Source organism: Leguminivora glycinivorella, chromosome 27, assembly GCF_023078275.1.
Source record: "Leguminivora glycinivorella isolate SPB_JAAS2020 chromosome 27, LegGlyc_1.1, whole genome shotgun sequence".
NCBI classification, from domain to species: Eukaryota; Metazoa; Arthropoda; class Insecta; order Lepidoptera; family Tortricidae; genus Leguminivora; species Leguminivora glycinivorella.
In genome coordinates, this window is record NC_062997.1 from 7067583 (window position 1) to 7091222 (window position 23640).

The following is a 23640-nucleotide window of genomic DNA, read 5'->3' on the forward strand; positions in this document are numbered from 1 at the left end:
CTAGTTCGAGAAGTGGTTCATTATATGCCAGGTCGAAACTTCGGAGGCTCATCAGTACTCCCTTCGGTCGTGTTTTAATTTATCGCCACTCGTTTCGAACTTCCTTTTTTACGCACTTGTATCGTAATGTACTATACTATCAGTATATTTTTTGTTGTATTAATGTTAGGTACTAAGTATAAAATGAATACTGTACTGTACTAGCCTTTTCCATAGGATTGTTGCAAATGCGACGAAACCTAATTAAATTTTGGTTTTTACACTTTTTACATAGATCAGATATTGTGTGACGTAAAATTGAAAATCCTCAGATGACGTTAGCAGCGTTTATTTACAAGTTATCGTTAATACTTCATTCCATTTCCGACATTTCCAATCACTAGTAATTGTCTTTGATCATATTTGACGTTTCGTTTGTTTTGCATGATAGGACAAGTAAAGATGAACCGACTGTAGGTGTCAACAGTGTCGCGTCGGCCAAAAATTTAATATTAAAAACAGTTTACAACTCATATTACAAGCAGAAAGAATTGAAAATAGAGTACTGTTTAATACTATTGTAATATTAGCTAAAAATTGTTCAGCATTAGACTTTTCATTCGTCGCGACATCTATTGACGCTAATTTACATAATTTACGCTATTTGACGCTAGATGTCACTCCAAATTTTTCTAAAACGAAAACGAAGGCAGATTTGTCTAAACTCTGTATAGTTTTAATTTTGGTCTGGCTAGACAGTATAAGCACCAGGATTACCAGGAACAGTCAAGTCAGGCCTCATCGCGCCGCTGCTTACTTTAGACGTCAGTCTGTAAACAAAAAAGAAAAAACTAAATCCAAAAAAGCCATATATTCTTGGAAACTGCACACTAAGTTTCGCGAAACCCAGTTCCTAAATGCAAACTATAGAGGAGGACGTTCTAAAAATAAACATGTATACGCGAACTGGGTGTGTAAAGTTTAAAAAAAACCCTGACACAGTAGACCGTGCCCTGGTAACATAACCTAACCACAAAATTAAAATTTTGAAAAAACCCACGACATAGTAGACCGATATTCAATGAAATGGGTGCGTATCGATCGATATAACTTTTTTTGATATATTTTTAGTCGTTATAACGATCATTTGATATAATTATTGAATCATATAACAACAAATAATATACTAACAAATTGTATAATTCTTATTTAATATAATGATCATTTTTTCGAAAAACATTTATTATAACATACTTTTAGTATAATGCTTATTTCCGATAATAAATAAATTGTATAACACAAACTAATTATTTTTAAAGCACAGTTAGAATAAAAAAAATTGTACAATAAATTAGATCCATCATTTACCAGAAAAGTAGATTAGCTTAGAACTGTGATCCCTACACACAACGCGCTGCTACCAGAAAAATAGGTTAGGTTAGGTTAGAACTGTGACCCTTGAACACATCTACTGTCAGAAAAGTAGGTTAGGTTAGGTTAGAACTGTGATCCCTTAAAAAAAGAATAAAATTAATTCATGAAATGTTTTATACTGTTTGCTAGTTATATTATACTAGTCGTATATGAATAAATAGTTATACCATATAGCGGTTATTAAAAATAATTGTTATACGAAATAATGATTATACAAAATAAAAGTAGATCCTTTGTGGCTATACCAAATGTTAATTATGTCAAATGAGTGATTATATCCTTTAAAAATATACCAAATGTTGTTATATCAAATGTCACTATACCAAAAAAAGTTATACCAATCATTACACACCCCAATGAAATATGGCTAAGAACACTCGACTAATTCAGCTAAAAACAACAAAAAAAACTAAATCTAAATCGGTTCATCCGTTCGGGAGCTACGATGCCACAGACAGACACACACACAAGCAGACAGACACGTCAAACTTTTAACACCTCGTCGTTTTTGCGTCGGAAGTTAAAAACAAATGCCTAAATAAGATTCATCACTTGTATAAAAATAAATTAACAATATACAACCATATTATTAACCCACGACGCAAAAACGACGGGGTGTTAAAAGTTTGACGTGTCTGTCTGTTTGTGTGTGTCTGTCTGTGGCATCATAGCTCCCGAACGGATGAACCAATTTAGATTTAGTTTTGTTTGTAAGCTGAATTAGTCGGGAGTGTTCTTAGCCATGTTTCATGAATATCCAGTCTACTATGTCGCGGTCGGGGGTTAATTCAAAATTTTAATTTGGTGGTTAGGTTATGTTACCAGTGCATGACTCTTAATTTATGTTTACTAAGAACACTGCACTATGTGTTTAGGTTATAAATAGCTGTGACCTTGGCGCAGAAAACAATATTCAGATGTTTTTGTAGAAAAACTATAAAATGGGACTTACTATTTATGTATAATAATAAAACCTGTGATAATAGTATTTTAAGCAACTAGTGGTTAAAAGAGGTCAAAAAAGGTGAGTGGCGTGGGTAACAATTTGAGGCGAAGCCGAAAATTGTTAATAAAGACGCCACGAGCATTTTTTGACTCAGTTAAACACCGTTGCATACAATACTTTTTCTACGACCAAGCACTTATTTTGAAAGAAAATTATAAATCAACAAATACCTACTTTCAGTCATCTTAGTTATCTAGTGGACCGCCTACCATTTTGAATATGCAGTTTGAGTGCAAACATGAAAATAAAACTGTCTATGGTATGGTTCTTTGAAGCCTGGCCACCAACTGGCCACTAAGACGAATCGAGCCGAGTTGAATCGAGTTCTGATACATTTGAATGCGATTCGACGCGTCGCCAATGAACGCAGCAGAAAACGAAGGAGTCTCGACTCTGCGAATTGGTTTGTTAAGTTGGTAGCAATGTATTTACTGAACTGTAACAGCTATATCGTGCGACTGCTACTAAATGTTTTCAGGGTATAGACTAGATAGACTTGTCCTGACATCTTTTATGTAGGGTTTTAAAGTTCTATGCACGACCTTGTAACTCACGAATAACAGTACGGGAGTAGAAAAAATTAGGTATGTCGTTAGCGCTTTGCACAAAAACAAAAAAAAACTAATTCTATTGGGAAAACAAATGACTGGTGTAAATTATGCCGATAAATTTCGTTTAATTCAAAAACAAACATAATAAAAACAAAAAAGTTAAATGCTTGCGCATCCCTGGTGGGGATCGAACCCACGACCTTTGGATTAGAAGTCCAACGCGCTATCCTCTGCGCCACAGGGACTGTGGGTGAGCACGCGAAATTACCGCTCACTTGCTATCGGCCGTTCCTATCAGTATTGAAACGACGTATATACACCATTGGCTGGTTGTTTTATGATGTTCTAATTTTAAATTTAGCTTTTTTTTTTCCTAACGATTTTTATCATGTTTTAGGTTATGAAGCATGTTTTCTATTATGAAAAACAAATGATTATGTGAAGTTCATGGTTAATTTAGTATGTTGATTTGATTGTTATCAATGTAAATATTTACATAGGTGTTTTTGTATGTATTTGGGCAAGATACGTGTTTATTTATTTGATTTGATGGGCTAAAGTACTAAGAGATAACAATCTAATAATAATAATCTTAAATACATATAAATTTGACCCGTCTGTGTGTGAGTGTGTGTTGGCATCGTAGCTTTCAAACGGATGAACTGATTTATATGTATTTCGTTTGTTTGGTTGATCTGTGTATGGTGTCCCCCAATATTTATTTATTTTTATTTATTTAAAGCTGAATTAGTCGGAAGTGTTCCCCTGTTCGATGAAAATCGGTCCACGATGTCGATTTTTTAACCGCCTTCCAAATCTCAAGGGAAGGGGTTCTCAAATCTCAATTCGTCTATTTTTTTTTTAATGTTCTTTCCTCGATATCTCCGTCGTTACTGGACCGATTTTGATTTTTTTTTTATTGAATGTATATGCATACAGATTGGTCCCATTTTTCTCAGAACCCAGTTCTGTTCTGATGATGGGATCCTGGAGAAATCGAGGGAACTCCTCAAATCTGAAAGGCACACATATGGTGATTTTTGTGTTTTTTAAGGAACAGCATGCATTTACGTACGGAACAGTGACATTTGGTGCAGTGGAACTGCTGATGATGGTCAGAACGGAACTCCTCAAATCTAAACGGCACGCTTATAGTGACTTTGGTATTTTTATAAGAACAGCATGCACTTACGTCCAGAACAGTGACATTTGGTGCAGTGGAACTGCTGATGATGATCAGAACGGAACTCCTCAAATCTAAACGGCACACTTATAGTGACTTTGGTATTTTTATAAGAACATCATGCACTTACGTCCAGAACAGTGACATTTGGTGCAGTGGAACTGCTGATGAAGAGTAAGCCGCCCCTGGTTAGAGTTCCGTTCTGATAATCATTCTCATCTGTAAGTACTTTAGAATCATCCATATTTCAAAATTGGTTCAGAAATGACGGAGATATCGAATAACAAACATTAAAAAATATACAGACGAATTGATAACATAATCCAACATTTGAAAGTATTTATCACCAGAACCCCAAAGGAAGGCAGTTTTTTTTTCTTAAAAATTATCTTATTATTTATATAATTCTAAAGTCGATTCCTTAAAATGTTGATTGAACAGAAACCATATTTACAAAATTAACTATTTATTTTCCTGTCCCCAGGCACAGTCCGGTACGCTTCAATAAACGCGCACAAGAACAAGGAGATGGGACGCCACGATGACCTCTGGTCTCTCTTTTATATGCTAGTAGAGTTCGTCAACGGGCAGCTACCGTGGAGGAAGATCAAGGATAAAGAACAGGTATGTGCTACTGTCAGTACGTCAGTAATACTGTCAATACGAGAGTAAGATCGTCTGTATGTCAGTAATACTGTCAGTACGTCAGTAATACTGTCAGAACGTCAGTAATACTGTCAATACGTGAGGAAGACTGTCAGTATGTCAGTAATACTGTCAGAACATCAGTAATGTCGTCAGAAATACTGTAAATACGTCTTTAGTACTGTAAATAGGTCAGTAATAGTGTCAATACCTCAGTATTACTGTCAGTACGACCTCTGGTCTCTCTTTTATATGTTAGTGGAGTTTGTCAACGGGCAGCTACCGTGGAGGAAAATCAAGGAAAAAGAACAGGTACGTCAGTAATACTGTCAATACGTCACTAATACTGTCAATACATGAGTAATACTGTCAATACATGAGTGATACTGTCAATACGTTATATGTTAGTGAAGTTCGTCAAAGGGCAGCTAACGTGGAGGAAAATCAAGGATTTTTTATACTACCTCAGTGGCAAACAAGCATACGGCCCGCCTGATGTGAAGCGGTCACCGTAACCTATGGACGCCTGCAACTCTGACAGTGTCACATGCGCGTTGCCACCCCATTAGAAACCTGTACATTCCCTTTTGCTGTGTGTTAACTACACAGCAAAAAGGAGTGTACAAGTTCTAAGGAGGGTTCGGTTTGCCGACAAAGATAAGGAACAGGTACGCTGTCAATATTGCTGTCATTACATCAATCGTGCCATCAATACTGACTTGGTCAATATGGTTGTTTGAGAATAAGGAACACGTATGATGTCAATATTACTATTATTACATCAGTATTGCTAATGCTATTACTATCAATGCCGACCTTAATTCACTCGGTCCGGTCAATATGGTTGTTTAACGGTCTATATTTTGGTAAAAATGGTTAATAAATTAAGAATTTGGAAGAATGATGACCTGTGGTTGCTGTTCTTTATGCTGGTAGAATTTGTCAGCGAGGATGAGGGGTAGGTGTTCTTTTTTATACCACGTCGGTGGCAAACAGGTATACGGTCCGCTTGATGAAAAGTGGTCACCGTAAACTATGGACGCTTGCAACTCAAGGTACGTCACATGCGTGTTGCCGACCCATTAGAAACTTGTACACTCCTTTTCTGAAGAACCCCATATTGTAGTTCAGTAAATATCGTCAATAGCCGGCTCCACTCTGGCCGCACGCACGCACGGTCGTCTTTGAAACGTCGGCGGTTGCTTTAAAAACATAGTTTTACGATTAATTTTTGTAATTTAAGTATGTGTAAAAATCATGAAAGTTTAAGCTATGAGCTATAAAAACGAACAAAAGATAAGCACTCCCGTGCAAATAAAAGAGACACGGCGATATTGATAGCTCGCCGGGTGAGTAACTATAAATATTTTGTTTTGGGTGTGATTATATTTTGTTCGTTTTTATAGCCGATAGCTCATAGCTTACCAGCTCGCGGCGGGACCAGTGCCATAAGGTCAAAAGTATACAATTTTGGTGTGTTGTCGCCAGGTCGGCTTGATGAAGGAGAAGTACGACCACCGTCTGCTACTCAAGCACCTGCCGTCCGAGCTGCGGCAGTTCCTCGAACACGTGCAACAGCTCGAGTACGCGGACAGTCCGGACTACTGCATGCTGACGGCGCTGCTCGAGCGCTGCTGCAAGCGCCGCGGCATCCGGGACAGCGACCCCTACGACTGGGAGAAGGACGTGAGTCTACTCTATATTACTGACAGTGTGACTGGGAGGAGATGTGAGTACGCGGACAGCCCGGACTACTGCATGCTGACGGCGCTGCTCGAGCGCTGCTGCAAGCGCCGCGGGATCCGGGACAGCGACCCCTACGACTGGGAGAAGGACGTGAGTCTACTCTATATTACTGACAGTGTGACTGGGAGGGAGATGTGAGTACGCGGACAGCCCGGACTACTGCATGCTGACGGCGCTGCTCGAGCGCTGCTGCAAGCGCCGCGGGATCCGGGACAGCGACCCCTACGACTGGGAGAAGGACGTGAGTCTACTCTATATTACTGACAGTGTGACTGGGAGGGAGATGTGAGTACGCGGACAGCCCGGACTACTGCATGCTGACGGCGCTGCTCGAGCGCTGCTGCAAGCGCCGCGGGATCCGGGACAGCGACCCCTACGACTGGGAGAAGGACGTGAGTCTACTCTATATTACTGACAGTGTGACTGGGAGGGAGATGTGAGTACGCGGACAGTCCGGACTACTGCATGCTGACGGCGCTGCTCGAGCGCTGCTGCAAGCGCCGCGGGATCCGGGACAGCGACCCCTACGACTGGGAGAAGGACGTGAGTCTACTCTATATTACTGACAGTGTGACTGGGAGGGAGATGTGAGTACGCGGACAGCCCGGACTACTGCATGCTGACGGCGCTGCTCGAGCGCTGCTGCAAGCGCCGCGGGATCCGGGACAGCGACCCCTACGACTGGGAGAAGGACGTGAGTCTACTCTATATTACTGACAGTGTGACTGGAAGGGAGATGTGAGTACGCGGACAGCCCGGACTACTGCATGCTGACGGCGCTGCTCGAGCGCTGCTGCAAGCGCCGCGGGATCCGGGACAGCGACCCCTACGACTGGGAGAAGGACGTGAGTCTACTCTATATTACTGACAGTGTGACTGGGAGGGAGATGTGAGTACGCGGACAGCCCGGACTACTGCATGCTGACGGCGCTGCTCGAGCGCTGCTGCAAGCGCCGCGGGATCCGGGACAGCGACCCCTACGACTGGGAGAAGGACGTGAGTCTACTCTATATTACTGACAGTGTGACTGGGAGGGAGATGTGAGTACGCGGACAGCCCGGACTACTGCATGCTGACGGCGCTGCTCGAGCGCTGCTGCAAGCGCTGCTGCAAGCGCCGCGGGATCCGGGACAGCGACCCCTACGACTGGGAGAAGGATGTGAGTCTACTGTATATTATTGACAGTGTGACTGGGAGGGAGATGTGAGTTCATCAATATTATTGATAGTGTGACTGGGAGGGAGATGTGAGTTCATCAATATTATTGATAGTGTGACTGGGAGAAAGATGTGAGTTCATCAATATTATTGATAGTATGACTGGGAGAAACACGTGAGTTCATCAATATTATTGACAGTGTGACTGGGAGAAAGATGCATCAATATTATTGATAGTATGATTGATAGTATTATTGATAGTATGACTGGGAGAAAGATGTGAGTTCATCAATATTATTGATAGTACGACTGGGAGAAAGATGTGAGTGCATCAATAGTTATTGACAGTGTGTATAGCACCATATCTTCCATATGGATGGTAGATAGGAACGATGTCTAGGGGATGGATGTTTATTATGATTTCGACCACAGTGACTGGATTGAAACACGTAAGTGTATCAGTACTATCAGTATTACTGTCAGTATGTTTAGTATCTTCAATATCAACATCGTTGCTTAAACGGTTTACAGTAGATGAGGGTATAATATTGAAGTAAGACGCAATGGGGGATGTCTGAAAATTTTAAAATCGCCTGATATTTTTTCTGGTGATAGGAATAAGCATTTCTATTTACAGAAAAAAATTACAGATTTTTTGGTAGCACCATACATTTTATAAAAATAAAAACGTGTTGCTCGACTGCGCGTACGACACACTTCGGCAGTTATGAGTTTTGTCTTAGTCTTTAAAAAAATTCCATTTTGAATCTGTGCTGGCCACAGACACTGACAGTTGATTGTCAGCTTGACATTTTTCTCGGAGAGTTCATAACCATATCTGGTGAACTATTTATTACTGTTTTCGACTCATTTTCTCTCCCTGGCCTCTGATTTTGCCTCCTTCTACGACTACCTTCGCTCTCGAACCCCGGACCGTGATTTTACTGGCTTAAAACGACGACCTTTGATTTTAAACCCTGGACCTGATTCTACTTGCATTACCGAAGACGTGTGCTTGCCCTGCTTGCTGCCGACGGCCTTTGCGTTGAACCCCGGACCTGATTACAATTTTTAAGCCCATTGAATTGGGAAAACGTGGATAGGTACTAGCGATTTTGTAAGAGCTAGTTCATCTAATTTTTTGCCAAAATGTGGAACAGCGACAAACACAATGCCTGTGAAGAAGAAATTGATGAAAGATGCAGAGATATTTTGGACAGAGAATGTGTATCCCATTAATTTTGAAAAGTGCAACTACATGTTATTAGAGTGTAATAAACATAAATTTGTCTTGATCTATATTAACATTATTACTCATTTTAGCACCCATAAGTACGTTTTCACATTATTCGATCTAATACCAGATGTTGGACCGATATCCCATACATTACAGGCGTCGTCTTGGATTTTTTCCATTGAAATCCTTCCGACATCCAATATTGGATCGGGTAATGTGAAAACAGGCTAACTCCTAGTAGTGATTCATAAGCGCACCTGCCTACAGATGAGAACTAGAGAAGGACCTGTGCCCTAAACAAATAACTTTAGATTGTTGGTTTATTGTCTGCTTTAAGTAGTTAGTGCTCAAAAAGGAAATGAGTTTGCGATGTGACGCCTACTGCTTTTCACATCATCCATTCAGAAAGGGTACTTTTCGGCCCTGTTAGGAGGGAATTAAGTGACACTTTTCTGTTCAATAACTTTGTCTGGCCTGTATAAAATATTAACGCCACGGAAAGTGTTTGCACATAAGTAATAATCAGTAATCAGTAATTCTTTATTGCTATCATAGGTACATAAGTTGGTACATTTCAGTAGGTATAGCACAGCTATGAACCCTGTAAGGGCACTGCAAATATAGTTCTTAATAACTAAAAATCTTAATACTTATAATCTTATAAATCTTAATACCTATATTGCTATGAGAACATTTTTATGTTGTAACATATTTTAATATTATGTATAAAAAAATTGTGTCGATTAAGTGCATAATATTTTTACAACAGACCTGATTCATATTTTAGTATTTTGCTTATATGATATGAAAAAAAAGTGTCAAATGGTAGCAATAGTAGATTGTGCAACAAGGGAGAAAAATGAGATATATATCTTGAGTGTAGCAAGGTATTCTTAAATTTAATCCTGAGCGTAGTGAGGGATTCAAGTGTTAAGACACAAGGTGGAATTAAATTTGCTACACATATTAACATCAACTTTTAGGAAATTTATATATAATGATATGTTATATGAACATAAAAAATGGTATGTTATGTAACCATGTAAAAAAAATGTGTCCTTGAAGGGAAAAGTATCACTTTGGTCCCTAATAGCAAAGAGGAAAAGTGCCTCTTTGCACCCTCCTCGCAGTGCAGGGAAGAAAATAACCCTTTCTTTTCGAATCCCAGTCACTACACTCAGTATTCAATTACATATAGAATACTTCACTTTGTTCACGATTCAATTTATATCCTCGCTATAAATATGCAATTTTGCTCCCTCGTAACACAATCTACTATAGTGCTGTTAATCATGCTTTAACAGTATGGAGGGCCATAGAAGAATATGGAAAGCCATAGCCGACTGAATTGGATAGTAACTTGACAGTAACTCGACACACATGACACACACCTACAACTCAGAAGTAAAATAAAACAACACAATAAAATAAATCAATTATATTTTATTATAGGACATTGCAAATTATAAAAAAAATGTATTTTACCATATTTTTCCTATTGGTCTATCCAAAAAATACACATTTTATAAAATACCACCGTGTCAGATATTTATGGCTTTCTTTTTTATGATATTATTGCCAGCATGTAACTGCATTTTAAGGTTGGTAAACAAGACACGGTATCTTACACTCAGGTGGTCTTCACAGCAAAATCGCACTCTGGTTGGGCAGTTCCTGCCAACCTATTGACACCAACTTTCCTTCAGCTCCTTTCTTAATATGAACAATTTTAAATCTGGGTTTTTCTGGTTGGTTTTAGAACAAGTTGGTATAAAGCATGTTTTGGGATCCTTATATCGTGTTTATGTACTTGTATTCATTATAACAAATAGTGTCCGGAACTTAAAAGCGATGATCGTCCTTATATCAAGCAAAATCAGAAGTCAGGGAGGCAAAACGGATCGTAAACAGTTCAGCAGGATCAGGTCCAGTGTTTAAAAGCAAACGTCTTCGTTAATGCAAGCAGAATCAGGTCCAGAGGTTAATATCAAAGGTCGTCGTTTTAAGCCAGTAAAATCAACGTCCGGGGTTCGAGAGCGAAGGTAGTCGTAGAAGGAGGCAAAATCAGAGGCCAGGGAGAGAAAATGAGTCGAAAACAGTAATAAATAGTTCACCAGATATGGTTATGAATTCTCCGAGAAAAATGTCAAGCTGACAATCAACTGTCAGTGTCTATGGCCAGCACAGATTCAAAATGGAATTTTTTAAAGACTAAGACAAATCTCATAACTGCCGAAGTGGGTCGTACGCGCAGTCGAGCAACACGTTTTTATTTTTATAAAATGTATGGTGCTACCAAAAAATCTGTAACTTTTTTCTGTAAATAGAAATGCTTATTCCTATCACCAGAAAAAATATCAGGCGATTTTAAAATTTTCAGACATCCCCCATTGCATCATTTTATTGATACTGAGTGTACTTCCTTACTTGCCATCGATTATAAAAAGGTTTGCTTTGTATATGCGCTTATCATTCAACCAATAACAAATATATTTATTTTATTTTATATTCGACTGAATTTTGAATTTAAAGGTAAAATGAAACTGTCAATAAACCATCAATAACAACATATCAATCAACGCATATGTTTTCAGGCTTATATCTTCGATACAGATTCAGACTATTCAGAATAACACAATCGGTGAGACAACATCAGTGTAGCTCTCTCTGGATGTACTCTTGTATATTACATACTCGGCTGAAATGTGTCATATTTATACCTAGATATTTTTCTGGCGCGAACGTCAATTTGTTAGTGCTTGGCAAAATAAAAATATCGACAATCCTTTTATCGATAAATAGCCTTACATAAGGTTATTAATTACCCCTAATAATAATCTCTAAAATATTTAATAAACATGTAATAAATTATGTAAACTATTAAAATATGAAATAAAACTATGGAAACGGATTAAATCGCGTATAATGAATTTACAATTCATCCCGACGTTTCGAACACTTTACAGCGTTCGTGGTCAACGGGTGACTGAGGAAAATTTACAATGTGCAAAAGCTACCCACATACACCCAGTCAACCGTTGACCACGAACGCTATAAAGTGTTCGAAACGTCGGGATGAATTGTAAAATCATTATACGCGATTTAATCCGTTTCCATAGTTTTGTTTCATGAGTAACTATCGCGGTAATCGAAGACAATATTTGTTAAATGTAATATTATACTTATTATACTTCCAAATGTCCCACTAGATGTCGTTGATAAACTGTCATATAAAAGCTGCCTCACGCTGTTAAGATTTTTCTGCAATACTATAAGTAGCTAGTTTGATCATGGAATAAACGAGTTTTAAGTTGTCAAGAAAGTGTTTATTTACAAAAGGTAGGAAGTGCAGTGCAGTATAGTGAGTGAACAATATTATTAAAATATGGTTCGATTTATTATTATTGTCCATTTAATTTCAAACATGTGACATTTGTATAAAACATTAATGTTGTATAGACATAATTCAAGCCTATATTCCCTAAACGGGGTAGGCAGAGCACATAAAACTACTCAAGATCCAGTGCCACGGCAATAATTAATGACATAATTATAATAATTAATGACATGTTATAATGTAAGTTATCGACGAACTAATTGTCGGAAGGAAGTCACTAGTGTCACTTCGTTCGTACATACATACAACCACGCCTGTGTCCCGTGAAGGGGTAGGCAGAGCACATGAAACTACTCAGGTTTCAGTGCCACTCATGGCAAATAAGGGGTTGAAAGAAAACGAAACTGTACTTCGTTCGTGCCAGAAAACTATCTAGGTATAGTCATATTACCACATTAACTAACCTAACCACAAAAGTTACATTTTGAAAAAACCCCCGACATTGTGGATCGGTTGGAAACATGGCTAAGAACACTCCCGACTAATTCAGCTTTCAGTAAAAAAAAAACTTAATCTAAAACGATTAATCCGTTCGGGAGAATCGGGAGCTACGTTGCCATAGACAGACACACAGACAGACATGTCAAACTTATAACAGCCTGTCGTGTTTGCGTCGGGGGTTAAAAAAATCATACTGCACAATGGCATGAAGTCATTAAAAATATACATATAGGCATGAAAATATCACATATTACTTGAATCGCTTTACGAATCGAATCGAATGTTTAATATTACATTATATGAATTGTAAAGAGTGACATCACATTCATATTACTTAAATTGTGTTCAATATTTATTGACATTATTACATTATTGAATCAAAGAGTGTTCGTTTATATGTTATATATGTGAATGAGTTTATTCTGTTATGATTTTTGGTAGTTTAGTTGGTATAATTTTGTATGTGAAATATTGGTTTACATATGAACGATTTACTTGCAAAAAATAGGAAAGGAAAAGAGATCAGCGATGTTCATAACTGACATAAGGCACTGGTCTCCCCGTGAGCTAGTAAGCTATGAGCTATCGGCTATAAAAACAAACAAAAGAGAAGCACTCCCATGCAAATAAAAGAGACACGGCGATGTTTATAGCTACTCGGCCAGCGGTGAGCTATCAAAATCGCCGTGTCTCTTTTACGCCGTGTCTTGCGTGGGCGACGGTCGCGCGACCGTCGCGCGACCATCGACGTCGCGTCTAATACTTCCATATCGATAAGGTTTGATTTCGTATGCGTCGCATCGCCGTCGCGCGACCTTCGCGCGATCGTCGCCCACGCAAACCACGGCGTTATTTGCACGGGAGTGATTATCTTTTGTTTAGTTTTTATAACCGATAACTCATAGCTACTAACTCGCGGGGAGACCAGTGTTTAACCACAGTAAGAATGATTATTGACCTTATACTGTGGCAGTATATTATAGCATAAATTAAATATAACAAGATCATACCATCCCATACATTAAAATGCGACCGCCTAAGAACGCGCTTACACTACACCACACATATATGGCGCTATAAAAAATGTCTTGTAGCTTTCGATTATACTTGTAGATGGCGTTAAGTGTCACTTTTGCCATAGATTTATGGCTCGAAAGTGACACTTAACGCTAATCTACAAATAATCAATGGCAACAAGGCATTTTTTGCGGCGCCATCTATGTGTGGTGTAGTGTATGTGCGTTCTTAGGCGGTCGCATTTTAATGTATGGGATGGTATGATCTTCTTATAGTTTAATCTATGCTTAAAGGCATCCTTATAACACAGTAAGAATTATTATTGATCTTATACTGTGGCAGTATATTATAGTCAGCATGGTTGTGTGTTCCAGGCGGGCGTGGGCGCGAACCGAGCGCGCGCGGCCGTGCACGCGGCGCCCGACCACGCGCTGCCCACCGACAGCGTGCCCGACAACGTGAGTACAGAATACCCACCCTACAGCCTGCCTACAGACGGCCAAGCACATCTATACATTAACACAGTGCAATAAAGAGTACTTCAACTTAATAGTGGGAAGAAGGTAGCAGGGGTATTTTTGGATTTAAGCGCGGCTTTCGATACTGTGGACCATTCAATCTTGTTGAGTAAATTAGAATACTATGGAGTGAGGGGAAATGTGCTTAAATTATATCAGTCTTATTTAGGAAATAGAAAACAGTTTATAGAATTAAGACACATTGAAAACAATTACGAGACGGTGCATAAATCACGTATGGTTGATATAAGACGAGGTGTTCCTCAAGGATCTATTTTGGGACCTATATTTTTTGTCTTATTTGTTAATGATTTAATAAATTATATCCATGATTCCATTCCAAATTTGAAGTTAGTGTTGTTCGCTGATAACACCAACGCTATAGTGTCCGCGGATTGTATAGAAGAACTAAATGAAATAATGAATAGCGCTCTTAAAGCATTTTCTTCTTGGTTTTCAGTGAATAATCTTACCTTGAATAGTAGCAAAACTAAATCAATTTTATTTAATACTAGTCCTAGATGCACCGATTCCTTATCCCTTAGTATAAATGGCGATATCATAGAACAAGTTGAGGTAGTAAAATTCTTGGGGGTTTTGATTGACTCTAATCTAAATTGGCAGCCGCAACTAGAAGAGTTAAACAATTCATTAAGTTCAAGTTGTTTTGCTCTGAGAAGCTTACGGGAAGAAACCAATATTGAACAACTCAAGTCGGTCTACTACGCCCTTATTGAATCTAAACTGCGGTACAGCATTAAATTATGGGGAAACAGTTACCTATATAACACTCAAAGTGCTTTCTTGGTGCAGAAAAGGGCCATACGAATTATTGTCAGAATACCGCAGTGGGAATCGTGCAAGCCGCATTTTAAAAAACTTAAAATATTGACTGTGCCTTGCCTATACATCTTGGTTCTCCTATCAGGGCTTGTCAAAAATTTGGAGGAAACTGAAAGTGATTATGACAGAGCATCGAGATTTGCAACGAGAAGAAAAGACCTTAAAAATAGTTTAGTGCCTAAATTAAAAATTGTGCAACATTCAGCAAGCTACCAGGCAGTTCATCTTTTTAACAAACTACCAATTGAGTTTAAGCAGATCTCTGATTGTAAACTGTTCAAGCGCAAGTTAAAGGCTTTTCTAGTTGAAAAATGTTATTACTCAATTAATGATTTTCTAAATGACATGTTTTAATTGGTTTGTGATAATTACTTATTTATTTTATTTATGTTTTCTTTGGTAATTGTATACAATGTAAATAACGTGGTTATAGATTGTTACTTCTGTTTTATTTTTACTTTTATTGCTATAGTTATGGACATTTAGTGTAGTAAATACTAGTAGGATGAATATTTTTGTAGTAATTTTAGTATTGTGTTGTATGTAATTATTATATGCATGAATGAATATTCGACACAATGTTTATTGTTAAGAATAAAATAAAATAAAATAAAAATAAATATCGTACAGTATGGCCACTCCCGCTCCCCGCTGATAGTGCCGCCATTTTTTTTCTGCATCTCTGTCTAATTTATGTTTTTTAACCCCCGACGCAAAAACGACGGGGTGTTATAATAAGAGTTTTGAGAGGGGTGTGCCTGTCTGTGGCATCGTAGCTCCCGAACGTATGAACCGATTTAGATTTAGTTTTTTTTTTGTTTGAAAGCTGAGTTAGTCGGGAGTGTTCTTAGCCATGTTTCATGAAAATCGGTCCACTATGTCGCGGTCGGGGGTTATTTTTAAATTTTTTATTTTGTGGTTAGATTATCTTAAGCGTGGTTCTATATGAACTTGGAATAAGACCAAAGACCATAGCACGAGTAAAGAATCATACGAAGTATACCCAAAGACGACGGAGATTAGGAACACATATCAATGTTTCTCGACATTAATAGTATGTATGTCCACAGACCCGCCGCCGCCTAGAGACTGAAGCCACGGTCGCCGGCACCGACACCGCGCCCGCGCTGCTGGCCCACAAGCTGGACAAACGAGACGCGGACAAACACGTCAACGGCTACGTGAGTATCCGCTACACCTCGCCACAGCCTGCAGACTCCGTACTGGACAAACTGGACAAACGCGGACAAACACGTCAACGGCTACGTGAGTATCCGCTACAACTCGCCACAGCCTGCAGACTGCGCCGCCGGGACACGGACACCGGACCGGACAAAGCGGACAAACACGTCAACGGCTACGTGAGTATCCGCTACACCTCGCCACAGCCTGCAGACTACGCCGCCGGGACACGGACACCGGACAAACGAGACGCGGACAAACACGTCAACGGCTACGTGAGTATCCGCCACACCTCGCCACAGCCTGCAGACTGCGCCGCCGGGACACGGACACCGGACAAACGAGACGCGGACAAACTTGTCAACGGCTACGTGAGATACTATTCACTGCCAATGCGTCAAGTAGTTTGATACTCTTACGGTAGATGTCGCTACGGGCCCCATTGACCTAAGTGGTGGAAAGCTTGGCTGGCTTGGTTCAAGTCTTGGTGGCTAGTTGACAGAGCGCTGGAGTATCGATCCAGAGGTCGTGAGTTCAAGTCTCACCCAAGGAAAATATATTCCACATTTTTTTTTAAGCATGGCATTTCTGCTAGTCGGAAGTTAAAAATGTATTTGGACCACTTGAACTTTTTTTTATGGGACATTCTTACACAGATTGACTGAGGCCCACGGTAAGCTCAAGAAGGCTTGTGTTGTGGGTACTCAGACAACGATATACATAATATACAAATACTTATATACATAGAAAACATCCATGACTCAGGAACAATAAATATCTAGCAGGCAGGGTCACTACGCCCTAGGCCAGACCCTCCTGTCATCCTCCTGGCGTTATCCCGGCATTTGCCACGGCTCATGGGAGCCTGGGGTCCGCTTTGAAAACTAACCCCAAGATTTGGAGACTGCCATCTGACCTTCCAACCCGAAGGGTAACTAGGCCTTTTTGGGATTAGTCCGGTTTCCTCACGGTTTTCCTTCCGAAAAGCGACTGGCAAATATCAAATGACATTTCGCACATAAGTTCCGAAAAACTCATTGGTGCGAGCCGGGGTTCGAACCCGCGATTGAAAGTCGCACGCTCTTACCGCTAGGCCACCAGCGCTAACGCTCCTCGTGTAACTTTGGTCTAATTTGTATTTGGTTTGCAGTCAACTACGGACAAGCCGACGGTGGAGAAGGAACCTGAACCCAGGACCACCCCCGCACCGTCGCCCGACCGACATGCCAAGGTAATAGCCAGTTTACACAATACTAATATTACATGTTGTATTACATGGCCTTAGATTTTCATCCTCACTTTCATAGTTTACGAAAAAAAAACAGTTTTGAGAGTTAATCGGGTGTTTTTCACCCCCAGGGGGTAACAGAGGGATGAAACCTTGTGCAGGGTACCTGTTCAAGAGGCTTCATGTGATTATGGTTTGGAACCAAAACCGCTGGGCGCAATTTTGTAATTTTTATTTTATTATTTCTTAAAAATTTGTAACGATAATTATACGAATAGTAATATAAGCTGAAATGTAAATTTTAATTGTGTGAGTCCATATTAATATTATAAATGGGAAAGTTTGTGTGTCTGTTTGTCCGTCTTTCACGGCAAAATGGAGCGACGAATTGACATGATTTTTTAAGTGGAGATAATTGAAGGGATGGACAGTGACATAGGCTGTTTTTAACCCCCGACGCAAAAACGAAGGGGTGTTATAAGTTTGACGTGTCTATCTGTCTGTCTGTGTGTGTGTGTGTTTCTGTCTGTGGCATCGTAGCTCCCGAACGGATGAACCGATTTAGATTTAGTTTTTTTTTTGTCTGAAAGCTGAGTTAGTCGGGAGTGTTCTTAGCCATGTTTCATGAAAATCGGTTCACTATGTCGCGGTTGGGGGTTTTTTCAAAATTTTAATTTTGTGGTTGGTAGTTGTCTCTTCCTAACGCAAGCGAGGCCGCGGGCAAAAGCTAGTTTTGTATAACAGCAGTTCTCGAAAATTATGTACAAAAATTAGGGAAAAAGTTAAATTTATTTTTATTAATTCCTATTTTGTTACCAAGTTTTTGTTGATGAATTGAGGTTCTCTAGTGTCTATATTTTCTTAATTACAACAATTATCCTGTATATATCTTACGAAAGTCGACTTATATTACTAAATGTTGGTAACAAAATAGGATCAATTAAAATTTGCTGACGTGGCTATGTACAAAGTTGCCGGGAACTGCTCATAAATGAGAGAAATAAACTAAACTATTCCTGTGCAGGAAACCAGTACTTCAGTGGTGACCGGGACGACGGCCAACCGCCCCGAGAGGCAAAGCGTGCCGCCGTGCAAGCCGCGCGTAGGACCCGGTATGTATTATAACTCTCCTATACTCCTGGTATCCTGGTATTTCTCGTTACATGTCGCAATGAACTTATTTAAGAGTATTCTGTCACTTGTCCAAATTTTGATCAATAGACTAGTCTCCTATGCTTAAAATACTATTATGCAATAGGTGTTTAAAGGAGGTCAAAAAAAACGAGTGGCGTGTGTAACAATTTGAGGCGAAGCTGAAAATTGTTATTAAGACGCCACGAGTATTTTTTGACTCAGTTAAACACCGTTGCATACAATATATTAGTTTTTAATAGTTTTCTTGAATATCTTTCGTGAAATTCACACTGTTTCCTGTATTTTGACGCAAAGGTTTGCACTGTCAGCTCAGCTGCCCAAAGCATTCCCGCGCATGCGTGCAGTATCGTTATAAAGCGTTGCCATAGTTACAGAGCCAAACAATGCGTTTTCAGTTTTTTCGATAGTGCGGATTCAATTTCGAAAGCCGGCGGATGCTGGCTTTGGGGAATAGACCTTTGTGTAGATGTTTTTTTTATCCATACGAATTAATTCGGCCCGCAACGTAATGCAAACACACTCGCGTTAAACGCTCGTTGACAGTTGTCATTGATTGTCATCGCAACCACGTTTACAGTACATTGCTGCTGGGAAATTTTTCAAAAATTCATTATGGGGTGAAATATAAGAGTAACTCAAAAACACTTCTTAATTAATGATAACAATATTGAATTATATGCCTGGTTTCATTTATCGCCCTTATTAGGTTTACGCGCTGTATACTTCTCCTGTACTCACACGTACAGACAGTGTTTTCGTATTAGTGTAGTGGTTCGGTGTCGAAGGTGGCATATTCATGAGTTTGTGTGCGCAGGCGGGCCGACGCTGGCGCGCCTGCGCGTGGTGACGGCGCCGCCGTGCTGCGTGCAGGAGCTCGCGCACCACGACCCCGCCACCGCCACCGCCGCCTCCGGTAAGTGCGCGCCCACATCATCCGATCCGATATCGGGTGTCGGAACGATATCCCACACATTACACCCGCCATCTTGGATTTGTTTCCATTGAAATCCTTCCGAGATCCGATATCGTAATAAGTTCTTGTTTGTTTAGCTGTTATCGTTGTAGTAGTACAATAATAGTTATTTGTTTTACAAGGGGGCAAAGTAGTTGTTTAACAGCACGTGCCAATATTGATACCCGAGCGAGCGAAAGATTCCAATATTGAACCGCGAGCGTAGCGAGTGGTTCAAATAGTGGAATCTTGAGCGTTGCGAAGGTTGCAAGGCACGGAGGTTAAACAAACTTTGCCACCGAGTGAAACACAAAATTTTTCACTACACCAACACGAACAAAATACTGACTATAAAACATCAAACTAAATCAAATCCATCGATTTATTCAATATCTATGATTCAAAATCATCATTTATAGGTAAATTCTATCAGCTACCTTAAGGCATCAAGTTAAAATTTGTATGAAATTACTTTGCACTCTTGTGGATAAAATGCAATTTTACTATCTGTTTTTGAATAGCAAAGTAAGCCTTTACCCGTTGGTGTGGTGAAAAGTATTTTTAACCCCCGACGCAAAAACGAAGGGGTGTTATAAGTTTGACGTGTATGTCTGTCTGTCTGTGACATCGTAGCTCCCGAACGGATGAACCGATTTAGATATAGTTATTTTTTTGTCTGAACGCTAAGGTAGTCGGGAGTGTTCTTAGCCATGTTTCATAAAAATCGGTCCACTATGTCGCGGTCGGGAGTTTTTTCAAAATTGTAATTTTGTGAACATTAAATAAATGTCATATACAAAGAAAAAGTGACCAAAGCCTCCAGTGCTCCGAGCTGGAATCGAACCAGCGTACTCCGCTTACCGGGCGAATGCCAGAACCACTCGGCTATCGGTCCACGAAAGCAAGGGTCGAAATTTCTAAGTATATGACATTTCCGAAGGCTCGTGGCGCCCTCTGTTACTACTTAAAATAACAAGTTAAAATATTTTCTATGAAAGTAATTTAATTTGTTCTTAGAGTGTAATTTTGTGGTTAGGTTATTTTAATTTAAAAGGTAAATGAACGGGTTGTAAGTATTGTTGATGTTTCAGGGGAAGCAGTGAGTCCGAGGATCTTAGCCGACGTGGACAGTGTTCACTCGGACACGCATTTCAAGAGAGGTAATTATAATCAATTATGTATACATCGTGTTTTTATTGAATTCCATTAACTTTAAGGGAAGGTTCTTTAGATTTTCTCTAAGGAACTAGCGCCTTAACTCTTACGGTTACCGAGTTATTAAAAAAATAAAAATAATTACTGAACACGTGTGTGACGGCCACGTGTGTGTTGACCACGAACGCTGTAAAGAGTTCGAAACGTCGGGATGAATTGTAAATTCATTATACGCGATTTAATCCGTTTCCATAGTTTTATTTCATGAGTAACTATCGCGGTAACCATCATCTTCCTTGCGTTATCACGGCATTTACCACGGCTCATGGGAACCTGGAGTCCGCTTTGACAACTAATCCCAAGATTTGGCGTAGGCACTAGTTTTTTTCGAAAGCGACTGCCATCTGACCTTTCAACCCGAAGGGTAAACTAGACCTTATTGGAATTAGTCAGGTTTACTCACGATGTTTTCCTTTACCGAAAAGCGACTGGCAAATATCAATTGACATTTCGCACATAAATTCCGAAAGACTCATTGGTGCGAGCCGGGGTTCGAACCCGCGACCTCCGGAACGAAAGTCGCACGTACTTACCGCTAGGCTACCAGCGCTTCGTAACTATCGCGGTAACCGAAGACAATATTTTTGTTTTGTTGTATTAGCGAGCTCTGACTCCACAGTCAAACTATATAAATAGTTTTGTGGAGCAATATATTTAATAGTACATTGTGCAACAAGGGGAGGAAGTTGAATATTACTAACGAGAGTAAGTTAAATCGCGACGGCTTGCCGGAGCGATTTAAAGACTCGAGTTAGTAATATTCATACTCCCCGAGTTACACACAATGTTTTTCATCACACTCGCAATGTAAAAGATATGTAAATAGATGTAAAAAAGTTAAGTACGGTACAAGAAATTTAATTATTCCCTTGGGAGAACGATTTTTCTATAACTCACGCTCCGCCTGCGCGCAATAGCACATTTAAAGTGCGGGTGTGATGAAAAATAATGTTCTTGTATCCACATGTATATTAATTGAATAAATAAATAAATAATAATTTCTTGTAATGTTTGTTTGTTGCGGCAGGCACGCGGCGCACGGCGCGGGCGCGCGCCGACCAGAGCTACACGCAGTTCGCCGTCATGGACGATGAAAACGTCTCCGCGCTACAACAGGTACTCTACAATACTCACTTATCATCAACATTATCTATTATCTGTCTATCATCTATAAGTCTATGTATGTATATAAGTATTTGTATTTTTAGCAAGGAGATCAGAAAAAAACACATAAATTACGAAAGTAGTTTAAATTTATTGACAAAAGTACAAAAATCGATGCTTTAAATCAAATTCAACAGAAATAAAAGCGCGAACAAAATAGTGACGAATTTCGGAACAACCACACCGCACCAGTGTCGAGCCAAAAGTGTCGTCCGCCCGGGGAAAGCAATATGGCCTCCATCATTCGCGTGAAGTTCTTAAGAGCCGAAGTTGCAGCGAATCGGAAGGTAGCTAAGCGCCATCTATTGGTTCAGCTCGAAATAACCATGCCCATAGCTGGTCTTTGACATATCAGCGCCATCTAGTAAGGCTTCTCTCCAATACGGCCTTTCCTGACTAGAGAACGTCTCGGTCTCTTTTCCTTAATCTCTCATGGTAGATGTTGACGTAGCGGAACCGGAAGTGTAGGTACTCTTCGGTCGTCATGGGTGCAGCGAGTCCATCACCCAGCGTCGTAGACCTGGAAGTCATCGGGCCCGCGGCGACAGGCTCCGGTTCAAGATTGTCTGCATCTGCGTAACAGAAACAACAAACATGTCAAAATAAACACAATGGGATGCTCATGATAATTAAACGGGATATGCATCGTCTGCTTACAAATTAGTGGGGGTCAGACCACAAAACAATCAAAGGACAAAAATGAGAGGTTTTGCCTACAAAGCGAGGTCTGCTCACTTCATAAAGTTACAAGTATGCAAGGTCTGCTTGCAAAGTGAGGTCTGCTCACTACATAAAGTAACAAGTATGCAAGGTCTGCTTGCAAAGTGAGGTCTGCTCACTACATAAAGTAACAAGTATGCAAGGTCTGCTTGCAAAGTGAGGTCTGCTCACTTCATAAAGTTACAAGTATGCAAGGTCTGCTTGCAAAGTGAGGTCTGCTCACTACATAAAGTTACAAGTATGCAAGGTCTGCTTGCAAAGTGAGGCCTGCTCACTACATAAAGTAACAAGTATGCAAGGTCTGCTTGCAAAGTGAGGTCTGCTCACTACATAAAGTTACAAGTATGCAAGGTCTGCTTGCAAAGTGAGGTCTGCTCACTACATAAAGTTACAAGTATGCAAGGTCTGCTTGCAAAGTGAGGTCTGCTCACTTATCAACAATATAGGAGAGTTGCTCACCCAAGAAAACGGCAGCACATGTGTCCGGAGTCCACTCGCCTTTCCAAGGAACCATAAACTCGGCCGCAGCTTGAGTGGTCTTCCCGTAGGAGCCTGCAAGTACTCGCAGCTCCACGTGTCACGCGCCCATGAGGCAGAGCCTTGACTACAGATATCCTTCCTGTGGATTGAGCCTTTTTAATAACAAAGGCCATGGAGCTCGATGACATCGAATATGAAAGGCACGCACTATTTTTATCAACCGAGGACTCGCTGTCTCGCCATCTCTCTTAGACTTTCCCTATTTTGATAGCTTGACAATATCGTTTGACCTGACCATTCGGTCAAATGAATTTGATTCATCAACTGAGAAACCCGGTTAGTGATAACTGTACTTTGGAACATGCGGCCACGATCCACAACAATAAGCTT

At 40.0% G+C, this 23640-nt stretch overlaps 1 protein-coding gene and 1 non-coding gene across 2 annotated transcripts in view; one reads left to right on the forward strand and one right to left on the reverse strand.

Annotated features, from left to right (window-relative positions):
* The window catches only part of LOC125240221 (tau-tubulin kinase homolog Asator), a gene marked incomplete at its 3' end in the record, with an annotated part of 105764 nt that overhangs the window by 64814 nt on the left and 17310 nt on the right, over nt 1–23640 (forward strand). Inside the window, exons 10-18 of the mRNA XM_048148045.1 lie at nt 4638–4777; nt 6287–6484; nt 14168–14251; nt 16225–16335; nt 17487–17567; nt 18589–18676; nt 19534–19632; nt 20763–20831; nt 21914–22002. Of these exons, the coding sequence (XP_048004002.1) occupies nt 4638–4777; nt 6287–6484; nt 14168–14251; nt 16225–16335; nt 17487–17567; nt 18589–18676; nt 19534–19632; nt 20763–20831; nt 21914–22002 (959 nt within the window). The remainder of the gene's footprint in view (nt 1–4637; nt 4778–6286; nt 6485–14167; nt 14252–16224; nt 16336–17486; nt 17568–18588; nt 18677–19533; nt 19633–20762; nt 20832–21913; nt 22003–23640) is intronic.
* Nucleotides 3143–3215, reverse strand: Trnar-ucu. The gene has a single exon. It is a non-coding gene; the product is annotated as a tRNA-Arg (tRNA).